This window comes from Magnolia sinica, chromosome 5 (genome assembly GCF_029962835.1).
Source record: "Magnolia sinica isolate HGM2019 chromosome 5, MsV1, whole genome shotgun sequence".
Taxonomy (NCBI): domain Eukaryota; kingdom Viridiplantae; phylum Streptophyta; class Magnoliopsida; order Magnoliales; family Magnoliaceae; genus Magnolia; species Magnolia sinica.
In genome coordinates this window covers 66,964,438-66,983,575 of record NC_080577.1, presented here as the reverse complement: position 1 = coordinate 66,983,575, position 19,138 = coordinate 66,964,438, and the positions used below count along the sequence as shown (strand labels likewise).

The 19,138-nt window shown below is 39.5% G+C and overlaps 1 protein-coding gene and 1 long non-coding RNA gene across 6 annotated transcripts in view; one reads left to right on the top strand and one right to left on the bottom strand.

Annotated features, from left to right (window-relative positions):
* LOC131246102 (F-box protein At1g70590) overlaps positions 1-19,138 on the top strand; it is a 57,907-nt gene that overhangs the window by 20,765 nt on the left and 18,004 nt on the right. For all 5 annotated transcript variants that reach the window (XR_009171166.1, XR_009171165.1, XR_009171163.1 and 2 more), the window contains exon 3: positions 7,819-8,001. Coding sequence is in view for 2 of the 5 variants with exons in the window: in XM_058245971.1 (XP_058101954.1) it covers positions 7,819-8,001 (183 nt within the window). In the remaining 3 variants the exon portion in view is untranslated. The remainder of the gene's footprint in view (positions 1-7,818; positions 8,002-19,138) is intronic.
* LOC131246104 (uncharacterized) lies at positions 6,444-17,170 on the bottom strand. Its single transcript, XR_009171169.1, has 2 exons — positions 16,846-17,170; positions 6,444-6,501 (listed from the first exon to the last, which is right to left on the bottom strand). It is a non-coding gene; the product is annotated as an uncharacterized LOC131246104 (long non-coding RNA).

Below are 19,138 nucleotides of genomic sequence, written 5' to 3'. Positions count from 1 at the left end.
TTGTATAGGTTTGTTTTTCTTTTTATTTCTTTGCTTTTGTGTTTTGCTTTCTGCTTGTAGCTTTTTCTTTGCCTTTTGGCTTTAATAAATTTCATCATCTTTCAAAAAAGAAAAAAGGAAAAAATAAATTGAGAAAATATTTAGCAAGATACCGTTGATTTGGTGTTTCCCCACTTGATTTCATCATTTCCAATAAGAAATCACAAAAAAAAAAAAAAAAAAAAAAAAAAAGTCCCTATATCGACATAATGGTGCCCACCGTTACCGATACGCTGAATCGGCGTAACGACCGATATGCCCCTATATCGGTCGATTTTTATTTTTATTTTTGCTAATACAAAATCCCAAAAAAAAAAATCCAAAAAATGCGAAAAATTGTAAACATTCCAAATATGCATTTATAATTTTGAATATGTCTAAGGTAGTATAACGGTCTAATCTTTAGTGAGAATGTTGTATCGGGTTGTCTGATGAATTTATGAACCTGACAACTTGGAGTTAATTGCAAATCTTTTATATTTAATTATTCAACTATATAATATCAATATAAATTTATTAGAATGAATGTAATACCAAAACATCTCATATTTATAGGTTTTATTATTATTTATAGTATTGGTATGTTACATACCTTGCAACTCTCATACATTTGATTTCGACATACAGAGGTTAGGGACTCTTGATATTATTTTTTTTCCTAATATCTTAAAAAAAAATTGAAATTAAATTCAGGTGATCATGTTGTTGATTTGGCAGACCATTTGATGTCCCAAATCAGCCTGAAATTCATGTAATTTATTGGTACCTGTCCCACTGATGGATTGGTGCACATTTATTGGACAGTGAAGAATGAAAAAAATATCAAATGGTCCAATTTCAAAATAACAAGTGTCTACAAATTAACGATGAAATCATTCAAATAAATTAAATTTTAGATTGTGACATAGCAACAATAGTCTATAATTTAATTAATTAATTTTGAGTTAATATATGCCTTATGTCCAATTTTTTTGGCCCATGTATATGGGCTCACCTTGATGTATGTATTATATATCCACATTGTTCATCTGTTATGCCTACTCATTTTATGACATGATAAAAAAAAAATGAGGTAGATCCATATCTCAGGTGGACCACTAGTGGACGAGACCTTGAATGTGGGGTCCATCTCAGTGTATTTTTATATTCATGCCGCTAATCTGTTTTGCTAACTCATTTTAAGGCAGGATCCCAAAAATCAGACAGATCTAAATCTCAGGTGGACCATAGTGAGTGACATGGTATTCCGTATCGGTATCGGTTGGCGTAATGGTGCCCTCCGATACCGATACGAATATGGGGGTGTAATGGCGATATGGGGGCGTAACAGCCTGTAATGGTGCATTTTTTTTTTTTGCCAAAAAAATGAAAATATATGGATTAAATCCGGAATACTCTAAGCATTCCAAATATGCATTCATTTATAAATTGGAATGTGTTTTTGGTGGTATAACGGTCCACTCTTTGGTGAGAAGTTGTATCGAATTGTCTGATGAATTTATGAACCAGACAACCTGGATTTGACTGCAAAACTCATATATTTAATTTTCTAACTATCTACTATCAATGATAGATATATTAGAATGAATGTAATATGAAAATATCTTACATGTGTTATATATTCGAATTTTAAAAAAAAAAGGGTCGAAAATAGTGCATAAATAGAAAAAAATTATAAAAAAATATAAAATGACAACAACAATCTGTAAAATAGACATTAACATGTTCTACTATGATTAACACATCATATTCTACCATTAAAACAGCAAAACATTGAATAAAAAATGATTTTTCGAATTAAAAAAAAGGGCCGAAAATAGTGTGTAAATAGAAAAAAGTTATAAAAAATATAAAATGACATCAACAATCTGTAAAATGCACATTAATATCTTCTACTATGATTGACACATCATATTCTACCATTAAGACAACAAAACATTGAATAAAAAATGATTTTTCGAATTAAAAAAAAAGGGCTGAAAATAGTGCGTAACTAAAAAAAATTATTTTAAAAAATATAAAATGACAACAACAATCTGTAAAATGGACATTAACATGTTCTACCATGATTAACACATCATATTCTATCATTAAAACAACAAAACATTCAATAAAAAATGATTTTTCGAATTTAAAAAAAAAGGGCTGAAAATAGTGCGTAAATAGAAAAATATTAGAAAAAAATATAAAATGACAACAACAATCTGTAAAATGGACATTAATATCTTTTATTATAATTAACACATCATATTCTACAATTCAAACTGCAAAACATTGAATAAAAAATATAAATACCTATTTTTGAGGAATTTCTGGAAAATAGCCCACGGAGCTTCGAATAAAGAAAATCCTTAATATAAGTTGTTTTTATCTGTAATATCAAGCTAAGAGTGGTCAAAAATAACAATAGAATGATTTAGGAAGTGTTTGGAAGAAAGAAGTTTCAAAAAGTATAAAAACAGATCTTAAAAAGCAAAAAAAATAAAAAATAAAAAATGGCCATTTGATCTGTTTTTTTTTTTTTTCATTTTCTTTTAGGTTACCATGCGTAACATCTGTTACGAGGACCGTAATGGCTGTTATGCCCTATAACGGCCCATTATGGAGGGGCACGGATTTGTGGGGCATATCGGGTAACGATATCGACCGTTACCGTTACGTATCGGGCAATACGACCAATACGTAATTGTATGTTAATACCTTGATTTCGAGTGCAAAATGATAAATTTTATACATAATAAACTAGCTGTTTTATGACCGTTATGCACGTAACGACCATTACTTGATTGTTTTTTAGTCCCCCAACCCCCAATTACACCCCTGTAACGCGAAATGGCTACTAGCATTACCGTTAAGTTACGGCCGTTACATTACCATTTTTGACCTTGGCATAGCCAGTCAAGTATTCGGTAAAATTTTGTTTAAGTTTCATAGTCATGCGGCCAAACCCCAGAGCCACAACTCCATGTCTACGACCTAGAGGGAGGGTAGCATTACCACAAATTTTAATTCCTAAACGAAGGGTGGCGGTAGGGTTAAGTGTTATTTATTCTTGTAGTACCTATTCATAAAGTAGAAATGGTTTAGTGTTCTCAGAGCATAAGTTATAGTGATCCTAGTTACATCGATTTGCTTGGATAGTCCAATTGATCGATTTGAGTTGTCTTAAGTGTTATTTATATTTGTACATATTAATAAAAACAGATATGCTCCAGTCCTCTCAAAGCACTTGATGCAGGACAACTAACCACTTGCTTTAAAAGTTCGAACTGATAGAGCGTGGCGAATCAATCCCTTTATGTCATAGCCCAGGCCCCACTTCACATGGTTCAGGTCCTTGGCCGAACTCCCGTTGTCGGCCCCACTTCACATGGGCGCACATCACATGGGTCTCGCCTCACACGAACCACCCACCTCACACGGGCCGCCTACTCGGAGTGTGCCCTCGCTTCACATAGGCCACTCCACTTGAGCCCGATGTGAAAATGCCCCTACATTATTACTGTAAGTTATGGTGCACCTAGTTACATCAGTTTGCTTGGGCAGTCCAATTGATCGATCTGAACTATCTATTAAGTGTTATTTATATTCGTACCTATTCATAAAACATATATGCTCCAGTGCTCTCAGAGCACTATAAGTTATAGTGCTCCTAGTTACATTGGTTTGCTTGGACCGTCCAATTGATCGATCTGAATTGTCAATTAAGATGACCCAATCCATCCTTGGTTTGGCCTTCTTTTCCGTAGGCATTTCTTTTTCCAATCCATGAATGGGATGTTTATGATTGCTTAACAAAATTGATTTTTTTTTTTCCACAAGATATCCACGATGTTCACTAACAAATAGATGGATCACATTGTTGATTGGACTTATTTTTGTGTAAATGATCTTAACTGTCTATGTTAAAGTGCATTGATCAAATGGTTTTTATTAGTCAGATTGCTTCGATGCTTGCATGGTAGCCCATGAAATGTGCATTAGACCTAAGGAATAGTCTAGAAAAATTGATTGGGCTAAGTATTCAGATGCAACTAGGACCACTATAGTTTATAGTGCTCTAAGAGAGCATTTTTCTCTTTTCTGGCCCTTTCTTCTCAATGAGAATGGTATGAGCAGCTTTTTCATTTCTGCTTGTTACTATCATTCCGACGTTCTATATTCACCCTTCCCATCACAATGCCTTTCCTTGTTCCCCAATCCATACTCGGCTATTTGGTATGTACGGACATTGTATTGATTAATCTTCCATTCCACATCTTCATAAAAGCAGCACCAGCTTCTTTCTGAGAATAATAAGCTCCCTGCAAGAACTGAAGATTCTAAGGAGATCTGTTGTTCCCTCCAAGATGTTGCTCACATGGATAGATGAGGTTCTGAAAATCAGTGGCATTCAGTGTTTTCCTCAATGCTATTTCTGCCCACCTCTCCTCACTGTTAGTCAGAGATGAAGCCTCTGCTATCACTCTTTACATCAACATAGACAAGTATGATTGATGTTGACTGGAATCTGCTGCTAATATTTTAGTTGCTTCAATGTCTGCAGCAGCTGCGTCTACTGCGCCTCATAGTTGATAGCACATGGTTGAATCTGATTCCTAATGCTTTTGATCTATCAATTTTTACAGGTCCCTGTTTGTGATACATGAGCATGTCAATGAGACCTTAACAAGAGAACATCCATGTAGGCAGAACAATACTTTGCTTCCTTCCAGCATTTGCCTTAAAAAACACATCAACACACTCATAAATCAAAACATTACAAAAAATAAGTGCATATAATAGTTTTTCTTTGTATGGGGTCTTAATCTATGCATTGTCTAACTGAATTGATGCAAGTATATTCAAAGTTCATTCATATAATTTATAAATATAAGAAGACGTGTGGAAACACAAGTAATACATTCAAAAGCAAAAGAAGAATCACTAGATTAGGTTACATACATGTTTGATTTTATGTTTGGACACAAGGATTGCAACCGATTTGTGAGCAAGTGGGAAATTTTGAATTTTTCAACTTTCTGCAACTCGGCCCATCTCCTCCAAATCTCAAAATTGAAGCTCGCAATCCATGCTTTTTCATACAAAACATGAAAAACCATGTATTTGTAACAGTCATGGAATGCCAAATCGGTTACGTATCGGCCGTATCGGCCGATACGTAACGGTAACGGTGCGAACCGTTACCCGTTTTGGGGCCGAAACGGCCGATTCGATTTTTTGTACCCGTATCGGCCGATACGGGACCGATACGGGCGTAACGGGCCCAAAACGGTAACTTTTTTTTTAGCTCTGTTTTTGCCGTTTTTTGAAACCTCTTGCTTCCAAACTATTTCTAAGTCCTTCTACTACTAATTTCGACCAACCTTAGCTAGGTATTTGATAGAAAAACACATTATATTATAGATTTTTTTGAATCAAAGCTCGGTGGGCCATTTTTCAGAAATTCGTCAAAAATAGGTATTTATACTTTTTTTAATATATTTTGCTGTTTTAATCATGTCATAGATGTGTTAATCATAGTAGAACATGTTAATGTGCATTTTACAGATTTGGGGTGCCATTTAATAATTTTTTAATATTTTTTTCTATTTACGCATGAATTTTGGCCCCTTTTTTTAAAATTCGAAAAATCAGTTTTTAATGGTTGTTTTGCTGTTTTAATCATGCCATTTGATGTATTAATCATAGTAGAACATGTTAATGTGCATTTTACAGATTTGGGGTGCCATTTTATATTTTTTTAATATTTTTTTTCTATTTACGCATTTATTTTGGCCCTTTTTTTGAAAATTCGAAAAACCATTTTTAAATGATTCTTTTGCTGTTTTAATGATGTCATATGATGTGTTAATCATAGTAGAACATGTTAATGTGCATTTTACAGATTTGGGGTTCCATTTTATATATTTTTTATATTTTTTTCTATTTACGCATTTATTTTGGCCCTTTTTTTGAAAATTTGAAAAAATCATTTTTTAATGATTCTTGTGCTGTTTTAATGATGCCATATGATGTGTTAATCATAGTAGAACATGTTAACATGCATTTTACAGATTTGGGGTGCCATTTTATATTTTTTTTATATTTTTTTCTATTTACGCATTTATTTCGGCCCTTTTTTTGAAAATTCGAAAAATCATTTTTTAACGATTCTTTTGCTGTTTTAATGATGCCATATGATGTGTTAATCATAGTAGAACATGTTAATGTGCATTTTACATATTTGGGGTGCCATTTTATATATTTTTTTATTTTTTTCTATTTACGCATTTTTTTCGGCCCTTTTTTTGAAAATTCGAAAAATCATTTTTTAATGATTCTTTTGCTGTTTTAATGATGCCATATGATGTGTTAATCATAGTAGAACATGTTAATGTGCATTTTACATATTTGGGGTGCCATTTTATATTTTTTTCTATTTACGCATGAATTTTGGCCCTCAAAAATAATTGCAAACACCTAAATGTAAGATATTTTCATATTACATTCATTCTAATATATCTATCATTGATAGTAGATAGTTAGAAAATTAAATATATGAATTTTGTAGTCAAATTCAGGTTATCTGGTTCATAAATTCATCAGACAGTCCGATACAACTTCTCACTAAAGAGTGGACCGTTACACCACCATAAACATGTTCCAATTTATAAATGAATGCATATTTGGAATGCTTAGAATATTTCGGATTTAATCCATATTTTTTCATATTTTTTTGGCAAAAAAAAAATTTTGCGCCGTTACGCCCCCGTATCACCGTTACGCCCCCGTATCCGTATCGGTTTTGGAGGTCACCGTTACGCCAACTGATACCGATACGGGACACCTTGGTAACAGTTTGACGCTGATTTAACATGATTTACAGAAAAAAACAAAAAAAAAAAAAAAAAAAAAAAAAAAAGGATCGAAAATGCTCACCTAATCGAACATGTGAGATATACCGCACTACTTGCGAGTTTTGTATCGCACAGGTGGGATACAAGATATATCAGCCAATATTGTTGATATTTAAAACACTGGTTTTATGGCATGGTGCTGCTGTTTTTAGTTGCCACATTTTTCCATTTCAGTAGGGGACATTAATGATGTAGCAGATGATTTGGCTAGAAAGAGATCTCTCCTTTGTTTTTTTATGAAGACCCTTTCTGTTTTATAATGCTTCTTTTTCCTTAATAAAATCTAATCCTTAACATTTTTTTCGAAGATGTCATTTTCATATATTGTTCTATACCCATTGTAAGCCAACCCCCAAATAGATGGGACAAGTCTACAATGATGATGATTATGATGGTTCTATATATTTTGCCAACATCATTTGTGTACCTCTCCCTCTAAGAGCTGTAAAGAGAAAGTTTGAATTGTATTTCCTGCTACTGAATGTTTTAGCAGTTTATTAATGTTGACAGTGTATCCTCTGCTTTTGTTTATAGCAATGCTATTACTAATAGCAAGTTGAGATAAACATGATAAACTGGCATGCTTTCTATGCTAGGAATTCGATGAGAGGAGCAGCTTGTAAATACTAAAATAATCTTGAATAGCAGGTCTTCCTAAATATGGCAGAATCCATGATTCTAAACTCTTCTCTCAGATACTCCAGGCTATAGTTTGCTATTATGAATGGGAAGATTAATATTTCTTCCTGAGTAATGCATTAGATGCTGATTCTAAATTTGGCATCTGTTTAATCATTTTTTTGCAATTAGGATACAGTGTGTTATTTGTTTTTCTGTAAACCTAAAAGCAGAGGATCCTGAATGTGGGTTTTGAAAACAGGCTAAGTGGTATTTAAGAGCAGCAGAAGGTGGAAATGCGCGTGCAATGTACAATACTTCCTTGTGTTACTCCTCTGGTGAAGGATTAATGCGAAGCCATCGACAAGCGAAGAAGTGGATGAAACGGGCAGCCGACTGTGGTCACAGGAAAGCTCAATATGAACACGGCCTCAAACTCTTTTCTGTATGTACATTTATCCCTTCGCTGCTTGCAAGCTTTGCGTGTGCATTTGCAAGTTACTATAGCACTTCCACACCTTGTGGGCATGTCCCAGCCTTGCTTGCACACACTTGCCTTTCTTTCTTTTCTTTTTTCTTTTTCTTTTTTTTTTTTTTTTTTTTTGAAGCTTGCTGAATTAAAAGGACAAAAGGCTGAAAACAACAAAAGAAACAGAAAAGAGAAAACAAAGGTACATAGAAACAAATCAAAACAAAACAAAATAAAAAAAGGCCTATATAGCTATACAACTCGAAGAACAAAACCACCGGGCCTGGGCCCGAGAAGAAGCCTAAGGAGAAGAGGTCCAGATCCCAGAGGTGAAAAAGACAGGGCTCCCAATCCGTGATGTCGCTGAAGATAATGGCCAGAACACAGGCTGAAGATGAAGAGGAACTTAGGAAGCACCGTGTAATCCTTTATTTCCAAATGGCCCAAAGGGCAGCCAGGATGGAGAGGTGCCAAATGACTCTACGAGCATTTCTAACATTTCTGCCATCATGCCAATCAAAGAGATCCTGAGTAGAACAGGGCATTTCCCAAGATGTGAGGAGGCTGCTTAGGATGGCCGACCAGATCCCTTGAGCGTATAGACGGAGAATGAATAGATGATCAATAAATTCGACTGCCTTACTACACATCAGGCAGATATTGGGGAAAACTAATCCCTGCCTTTGGAGGTTGTGATGGTCAGAATTTTCCCTTTAGCGAGGAGCCAAGCAAAGGCAAACAATCTTCAGTGAAGCACCATTGGACTGGATGAAGGGAAAGCATGGCCAAGAGGAACTGAGAGAGAGCCAAGGAGCTTGAAGAGGGAGTGAATTGAGAACTTGCTAGATCTTTCTAGGAGCTAGGTTGGTGAGTAAATGACTCTAGGAGAAGGGTGAACACCGTGACAACTCCAAAAGCCGAATGAACTTATTGAGCTCCTAATCCAAGAGAGGTCTCTTGCAAGGAGGGCACCACACCCCAGACTCCTCATTGGCAAAACAAGAAACAAGGCCATTTATGTTCTAATGCAGGGGCATTTTCACACCGAGCTCGAGTGGGGTCGCCTGTGGGATATAGGGGCACACTCGGGGTGGGCGGGGCCTACGGGGGAGGTCTCGTGTTCGAAACTCCTAACCGGGGGTGATTAATGCGCATTTCACACCAGGCTCGAGTGGGGCAGCCTCTGGGATGCGGGGACACACTCGGGGTGGGCGGCCTGTGTGAGGCGATACTCGTGATTTGGGGCCCACGAGGGGGGTTCGGCTGAGGTCCTAACCCATGAGATGTGGTGATGCGGGACATAAAATTTAAATATGATATGCAAGATTTGTCACGCCCCAAACTCGGAAACCTGGCTCACAAAATTCCTGATCGCCGAATCCGGTGCCGACTGCCTCCGTAGTACCCCATTCTTGACTCCCAGCGCCCATACATTAGATTTCGATCCTGGGATCCTATAGGTTATAAGGAGGATTTTTCAACGTACATTTATCTCGTAAGAAGCATAACCACAAGTTTACCCAAATCACAAAGGCAACATTATCATCACATATCCACTAATATAAACATTTGAATACAGTACTGAAAGGGAAATACATATATCGAAAATCAAAGCTCTAAAAGACAGCTGCATGCTCCAAGCTCAATGCTGTTGCGACCTAACGCCACCTACACGCGTCTATCGTGCATAAGCTTATAGAAAGCTTAGAGGGTGGTGTAAGTGTGTGCGCCAGGTAAGTACCAAATATGCAATATCAGAGCAATGCGGAAACATGTTGGTAAGTCCATAAATATCATCAGCTCTATCCAGGCTAAGCGATGCAAAAACATAATAAGCCAATATCATATACTGAGGAAGCAATGTAGATTAGCTATGCAATGCGGAGGCATGGTAAGCCAAATATCATATACTGAGGATACAATGCAATATGCAAATCCTGACAAGTCCATGAATACCGTCAGCTGTATCTAAGCTATATAAATGCAGAAACATAGCAACCCAAAATGTCATATGTCGCGGATGTAATACAATATGGAGATCCTACCAAGTCCATAATACTATCAACCTTTTTCAGGCTATGCAATATAGAAGCATAGTAAACCAAATGCTGTGTTGAGGATGCAATGCAATATGTGGTACGAATAAAATGACCAAGCTGGAGTGTGAAGTCGGAATGATAGTACGTATTATCGCAGGCTATGGGGTCTATCACAAGGGACTTCTATCCAAACCAATCCCATACCTAAATTTAGATAGCTAGACTCAATGTGGTAAACTCCTGATCTCAGGTTGGTTGCGCGCCCCAACCGAAACCTAGTCATTGCGAAGGTACACAACAGTTAGTTATGCACCACTAGCCCGATTGGATAATGAATGAATGAGTAAAATGCTGAGTATGCAACTCTTGCTCAATAAGTCCACATATTAGTACCGTACATCTCTGGGATCATCACTGGGGTTTATTACACTCTACGCCATCTGCCGCCCCATGAAGCGCACAACTGGGTAAGTGGAAGAGACCTCACTACCCACCTGCCACCAATATAGCAATGCCTACCCGGCTCGTCGATAGCGGACCCATTTGGGAGCTGATCAAACTCAGCCTAGCTTACAGCCCCCCTCACTCGGGCGGATAAGGCCATATCCCCTTCCAACTGACCACGACACAGTGGGAGATGCGACCTACTGGTATTCGACACTCAGGTGCTCATGTATCCACTCGGTTTAGACGTTGGAGGGTCCTCTGGTACCTAGAGGGTTTAGGGACTTTCACCCAAGGATATCTATGGCACCCCATGTAGAAAGATTTCCGTTGTCCCATCTGGCCATCCACGATATGCCTTTGGAGGCTACGGCCCTGATGTCGCTAGGGCGTATGGTAGTCATATCACAAAATGCGAGATGCATGAGTCATACTATCCAGTCATGCATCAAACCTGTGCATACCACGCGCTCATGTGGGACAACTCCGCCTATCAGGGAGCCCCATAACAACCTGCCCAATGGCATATGCAATGGTCAACCACATCTCATATCAAGCATGCGGATGATGCGTATGGGCATGTGTCATGATGCTATACTATCACATACTCACAATCGGTATCGATAATCAGCCTAACAAAGGGCCTAAGGGAAGGTCACAATGTGGACCTTTAACCATCATTGTCCATCAATGTGGACATTTAACCTACATTGCTCCCAAGGAGTGGCCCACATAGAGCCAAACGTATAGTGGGCCCATGGCCTTACACAAGGGCTTAATATGCATCACCATGGGCCTCACTCAAGAGCCCAATACACATCACAATGGGCCACTTGCACATCGTAATGGGCCTTATCAAATGGGCCGCATATACATCACATTGGGGCCTGATATTTGGGCCTCAAATACATCACAATGGGCCTCTTACCTGGGCCTCAAATACATCTCAATAGGCCTCTTCCAATGGGCCTTAAATACATCATATTAGGTCTCACATAAGGGCCTCATATACATCTCATTGAGCCTCAAACAAGGGCCATATATGCATCACATTGGGCCTCACTACATGGGCCACATATAAATCGAATTGGGCCTCAAACAATGACCACATATATATCAAGGTAGGCCCCATGATCTGGACGGTTTGGATATTACACATTCATTGCATGGGTCCCATTGTCCATATCTGGATGATGGACTGCATGGATGAACACATGCATCATGATAGGGCCCACTGTCCAGATCATGGTGGCCACGTCCAAAAAAAATGGATGGACGGCTTAAAATAAAACACATTATGGTTGGCCTCAACGTCCAGCCCCCGGATGGACGGTCTGGATATACGAAATATACATCAAGGTGGGCCAAATACACCGCAGTGGGGTCCATAGCCATTACCCCCCCCACCCCCCCCCCCCCAAAGAAGGATGGTGAGCATACAAACACATATCAGGGTGCGCGCCACTCAACACACCGTGGGTGCAAAATACATAAATCAAGGTGGGTCCTACCTGCCCACGTGTGGGGTGGGCCCACCCTTAAAACAAATAGGTGGTGTGGAGAAACACATGCATCTTGGTGTGGCCCACGTCCTCAAACGGACGGACGGTGGGAACTAAACCCATACATCATGGTGCACCCCACACCTGCACCGTCTAGATGGACAGTGTGGGGATCGAATACATACATCAAGGTGGGTCCCACCACACGTGCAACACGTGTGGAGTGGGTCCCATGTCTTGGACGGATGGTTTAGATACAACACTACCTCGTGATCAGACCCTCGGAACTTGCTGGCGTCAGTGGGCAGTAGCAACTGCTGCATGGGGGTACTCCGGCCAATCCACATCCACCGTCCATGGATTGGACGGTGTGGATGTAACACATCAAGTCAAGGTGGGCCCCACGCTGCCATGCAAGGTATCCCAAATCGGTTACGTATTGGTAACGGTGGGACCTGTTACGCGTTTCGGGGCCGTATCGGCGATGTCCCATTTTTGCACCCGTAACGGCCGTTACGGGCGTAACAGCCGTTACTGACCCGTAACAGTCATATAACGGCAAATTTTTTTTTTTTGCCTTTTTAAGCTCCATTTTTCATTTTTTTAAAACCATTTGCTTCCAAACTCTCACTCAATCTTTCTGCTACTAATTTCGACCAATCTTGGCTTGGTATTTGAGATAAAAACATATTATATTACGGATTTTCTTGAATCGAAGCTTGGTGGGCCATTTTTCAGAAATTCGTAAAAAATTGGTATTTATACTTTTTTTAATATGTTTTTCTGTTTTAATCATGCTATATGATGTGTTAATCATAGTAGAACATGTTAATGTGTATTTTATAGATTTGGGGTGCCATTTTATATTTTTTATTTATTTTGTTCTATTTACGTATTAATTTTGGCCCTTTTTTTAAAAAATTCGAAAAATCAATTTTTAATGATTGTTTTGCTGTTTTAATCATGTCATATGATGTGTTAATCATAGTAGAACATGTTAATGTGCATTTTACAGATTTGGGGTGCCATTTTATATTTTTTAAATATTTTTCTTCTATTTACGCATTAATTTTGGCTTTGTTTAAAAAAATTCAAAAAATCAATTTTTAATGATTGTTTTGCTGTTTTAATCATGTCATATGATGTGTTAATCATAGTAGAACATGTTAATGTGCGTTTTACAGATTTGGGGTGCCATTTTATATTTTTTTTCTATTTACACATTAATTTTGGCTCTTTTTTTAAAAAAATAAAATCAAAACATCAATTTTTAATGATTGTTTTGCTGTTTTAATCATGCCTTATGATGTGTTAATCATAGTAGAACATGTTAATGTGCATTTACAGATTTGGGGTGCCATTTTATATTTTTTTCTATTATCGAATTAGTGACTTTATGTTTTTATTTGCTTATATTGGACGGGTTTTGGAGCTTCTTAGGGTTTAGTTAGAACATAAAATCATCTTTATTGACATAAGTCATACACTCATACTCTAATCTATATCTAATTATCTAGTATCTACCTAAACCTAAAGAAATGTCTGGGTCTGGCCAACAACAAGTGAAGATATTGGATGGCAACATGGTGAGAGGGTATTGTGATAGAATAGTGACTGGTGGAATTACCCGTCTCAAACAACATTTGGCACATCGAAAGGGTCAAGTTGCGGCATGTACTAGAGTACCGAAAGAGATAATGCATTTAATGCAAGCTAGTCTGGATGAGTCGAAGGGTAAACGTGCTGCTGTACAAAAGAAGAAAGATGATGTTTTGGATGCAGTTCGACAAAAGGTGTTTGGTCCTGAATATATGGGCGTTTGTGATGAAGATATTATTGATTCTGATGAAGATTCAGATCGGGAAGTAACTATAGTTAGGAGAGAGAGCTTGTGTCTAGCTCGTGAAGAGGAAGAACGTCGCCGCATGTTTGGCACTCATGGGTCAGTGCGTGATATATGGGGAGTGTAGGTTTGGTGGGTTACGACGTGTGTTTGGGAGCCGACGACAGACATCTTCACGTGATGCCCCTATATGTTTGGATGAAGAAGTAAATGAGCCTAGGAGACCCTCTATTGATCCAATCCTGTTTAGGAAAGAATCAACTAAACAAAAGAAGATAAAAAAAATGTGGAGTAGAACTTCCGTTGAGAAATTAGGTAGAGCAGCAGCAAAGTTATTTATACATGTTAACATACCTCATAATGCGGCCAATTCTCCATATTGGTAGGTGGTAATTGATGCAGCAGCAGAAGCAGGTGAAGGAATAAAAGCTCCCACGGCTAAGGAGATTAGGGGGAAATGGACAAATGCAGAGTATGTGGATGTGAAAGCATACATGGCTACCTCTAAACCTGTATGGCAAGCCAGAGGATGCACGATCATGTGTGATGGTTGGATTGGCCCAACCAGACGCAGCATGATCAACTTCATGGTGTACTGCCACTTAGGAACTATATACTACAAGTCAATTGATGCCTCAGAAGTAACAAAAGATTCTAATTATATTACTAAACTAATGGATAAAGTTGTAGAAGAGATTGGAGAGGAGAATGTAGTGCAGATTGTGACAGATAATGAAGCATCATATAAGCTTGCAGGACATGTTGATGGATAAGAGAAAATATCTTTTTTGGTCACCATGTGCTGCCCATTGTATTGATCTTATATTTGAAGATATTAGGAAGAAGAAGAATGTCAAGGAAATAGTCGAAAGGGCAAGAGAAGTGACGGCGTTTATTTACAACCATGATCAAGTAGTCGCAATAATGAGAAAGTTCACGAAAGGACGAGAGTTGTTGAGGCCTGCGGTGACTAAATTCGCAACAAACTTTATAGCATTAGAGAGTTTATTCCAGCATAGGGGAGAGTTGAGTGAGATGTTTGCTTCCCGAGAATGGTCTCAATACAAAACATGGGAAGAAGACATCAGGGGCACCGGTTGAAGTTGTGAACACCGTACGGGACAACAAATATTGGAAGAGGGTCAAGTTGATCCTAAAGGTGATGGAGCCACTAATGAGGGTACTCCGTCTTGTTGAAACTGACGAAGCACCTACCATGGGCTTCCTATACGATGCCATGGATAAGGCAAAGTTGGCAACTCAACGTGATTGTAAAAGCTAAGAGTTTTATTGGAGGATGATCGACAAGAGATGGATAAGACAACTCCATCATGATCTTCATGCAGCAGATTATTATCTAAATCCTAGGTATAGATATGCCCAATCATTTGTTGAGGATGATGAAGTTCGTGTCGGGCTAAAAAATGTGATAAAGAGATTAGAGCCTGACATAGATCTGCAAATACGGGCGTTGAATGAATTAGATATATTTGGAAATCGCCTTGGTAGCTTTGGAGATGTTCTTGCACAGCATGCAGTATCTAGGTTGCAACCGGCCGAATGGTGGATTAATTTCGGAGAGAGTACGAAGGCTCTCCAAAAAATTGTAGTAAAAGTTTTTAAGCCAGACATCTTCATCTAGCTGTGAAAGGAATTGGAGTTGTTTTGCGCTTATTCATTCAAAGAATAGGAATAGATTGCAGACTAGAACATTAGATAAGACTTGTCTTCATGCAGTACAATATCAAACTAAGAATGCGACGACATCATAGGAGCATTACAGCTGTCAATGACGGAGACTACTGTCCAATAAGCTTGGACAATATTTATGATGAGGATGACCCGCTTCTACCTTGGTTGGAAACAAAGGAAAAGCAAATTGAAGAGGATTGTGAAGAATTGGAAATTGATGATCCAGAAATACGTAGAGCGCAACAAGAGTCGTGCAGATGTGTTGGACTTAGTAAGAGGGGCAGCGTTTATGCCAAGTACGGGTACGGCTCAAGATCAACAAAATAGTACGAGCAGTGGTAGCGTGACCGTATCGGATGATGGTGAGGATGACTCCCTGCCCCTGGTGCTGGAACTTCCGGTGTTGCTCAGTGCCCTATACAGCCGTCTATAGATCGCGATGCCGATGAACATCGACGAGGTGGTACACGAGGTCGGACTTATGAGTGTACCGAGTCACGATACAGCCAGCAGGAGGGTACATCTAATGGTGCACCGGATCCGGGAGGTCTGGAACATCAGCAGGCTCATGGTCTTAGTTATTATGATGGATATTCTTATGGTCAATTGAATTATGATTATGATAGTTATACTGAGCCTGTTCCATCACATTCATGTTGGAGTAGCCCTCCCGGTTAATATCCATATGATTATAGATATCCAGATCCAAATCCAAGTTACTCATCACAGCAAACGTACTCTCAATCTCGAGATTCTCAACAGCCTGAGTATGGGCACCAGTATGGCTATTCGATGGGCACTGGTGGATATCCTTACTCGGGGTCAGAGTCATTGCCTAGTCAGAATCAGTCATCCTCTGGTTTCGTTGATCTAGTATTTCCTTCTGGCACTGGATAATATGGATATGCAGCACCTACACCTATTGGACAGTCTCAACCTGATGGTGACAATGACAATGATGTGGAGGTCGAGCAACCACGAAAAAGCAGATTTTCATTTTGGTGGTGACTTGTGATTGTGAGTATATATTTGTATTAAGGTAAGTATTTGCAGCAGACAGCTCACAGCAGTATTATTGCAAGAAGCCATGCACACACTTGACACTGCCGAACTTGTATTTAAAATAGCTCCCCTGACAACCAATCAAGTAATCCTTAATCAAGTTGCAGGGGAGTATATCAGACACTACTAATTTTATTTTTTTTAATATTCTTAACTTGAGGATGATAGGTCATAGATAGGAATCACAGTCACATGCACAGGTATGTTCGAGAAATTCCTCAAAAATAATTGCAAACACCTAATGTAAGATATTTTCATATTACATTCATTCTAATATATCTATCATTGATATTAGATAGTTAGAAAATTAAATATATGAATTTTGCAGTCAAATTCAGGTTATCTGGTTCATAAATTCATCAGACAGTCCGATACAACTCCCCAAAGAGTGGGCCGTTACACCTCCATAAACATGTTCCAATTTATAAATGAATGCATATTTGGAATGCTTAGAATATTCCGGATTTTATCCATATTTTTTTGGCCAAAAAAAAAAATTTTTGCACCGTTACGGGCCGTTACTCCCCCGTATCGCCGTTACGCCCACGTATCCATATCGGTTTCGGAGGGCACCGTTACGCCAACTGATACCGATATGGGACACCTTGCTGCCTTGGTGGGGTCCACACCCAATGGATGGACGGTGTGGATGCACAACATATGGGCCTCATGTCCCCAAAAATCCCAGCCCTGGACGGCTTGGAGATGCACATACATCATGGTGCCCACAGAGCTTGCTAACGTCTTTGAAGCAGCTATATAGCTGGGTGTGGTGCTCCGGCCAATCCACTTCTAGGTGGGTCCACATGTGTGAGACCTACCAGCTGCATTGAATCAAGCAGATATTTGTATTTTCTCTTCATCTGGATACATACTTCATGGTGGGGTGCATCAGGGTGGGCCACACACATATTATCATCAACATAAGAAGGAGAGAGAGAGAGAGAGAGAGAGAGAGAGAGAGAGAGAGAGAGAGAGCGGTGTGATGGAGGGACCCTGCCACTATGGGCCCCTCTTTGTTTATAACACATACATCAAAATGGGTCCCATCACAAGTGGGCCCTCAAATGAAAATCAACGGTGGAAATCCCAAGATCACCCACCGATTTCGCTCCTTCTTGGCTCCATGGAATGTTGAGCTCCTAAGCTCTCTTGGATGGAGGTTAATGAAGTATGGATGGCTAGGATGGGAGATTGGCCGGTAGGGAGTGGACCACACTTGGCTCTCTTTCTCCCTTGGAAGGCTTAGACGGTTGCTCCCTTGGTAGCTTGGGAGTGAAGAGAGAAATGAGAGAGTGATGGTGATGGGTGTAAGGAAGGGATGGGTGGAGAGAGAGAGAGAGAGAGTTGACTTTGGATGGGAGAGGTATGGGTTGCCATGCCTTGTTGGTAAGAGAGGGATGGGTGTTGTACTTGATTGATTGATGAGATTGATTTGATAGATTGTAGAGATTATCTTCTCGGGATTTGCAACGCGTGGCGTTTTCTCGAAATATACGCGGGCCCACAACTCCTGGCCAGGGTATTGCATCGATGCGCGAGACGCGGCGTTGGAACCGTAACGACGACACGGTCGCTAGGATAAAGTCTCGAGTCAAGTCGACTTGGGTTGACAGGATGCGACTCAGGGTCGCGCGCAAATGCCGATTATAGGTCGCGGTTTGCCGGAATTTGACAGGGAGGATCGCGGGGGTCTACGGAATGGTACAGACTGGGATACGGGCCTTACAAGATTTCAGGCTTAGATCATACTAATTCAAAACAATCACATAATAATTCCACATCCCACACAGAAGCCAAACATTCAAGGGGAATTTGCATGGGTCCAGGCCTACACAGGCTTAGGACTGGATTAGTAAAATTATGGACCAAATGATGCTCAAAGGGAAATAGAAATCATCCACACATGCACAGTAACCGGTCCCTAATCCAAGGGATTCCTCAATTTCAAATCGAGGAAACCTATGGTGAGAAAAGGGGTGAATAAATTATGGAAGATGCAATCTAGGGTTAGGGTTATGAAAATAGGCATTAAAAAAAAACGAAAGTAGGAAGAAAACCTAAACCTGGAACAGCTCCCGCCTGCGGATAGCCTGCCAGGGCTTGGCGCACGTGCGCAATAGACTGGCCACAGGTGTGGTGGCGGCCCGAATCCCCAAATTGCTTCCTTGACCTTGGTCGGCCAGGGGGGGACCTCAAACCCTCCAAGTTTCGTCGTAATCCGATCTGCGGTCGAGGCGCGGTGTTCCGTCGAAGTTTCAGCCCTCCTGCAAGGCCAGATTCTGGAACTGGCTGCAGAGAGACGAACAGCTGCAAAACAAGTGGATTTGAAGCGAAAACAATCGTAGAATGGATGAAATAAGATGGAGGGACGAATTGGGATAAACGTGGCTTCACACCACGGTAGTTAACCCTTCGAAAAAGGAGGGTTTTGCACCCACTTGAATTTAGCCCTTCGAAAAGGAAGGGCTTCACACCCACTTGAATTTTTCAACAACTCAAAAACTCAGATAGCAGAAATACACGCAGGA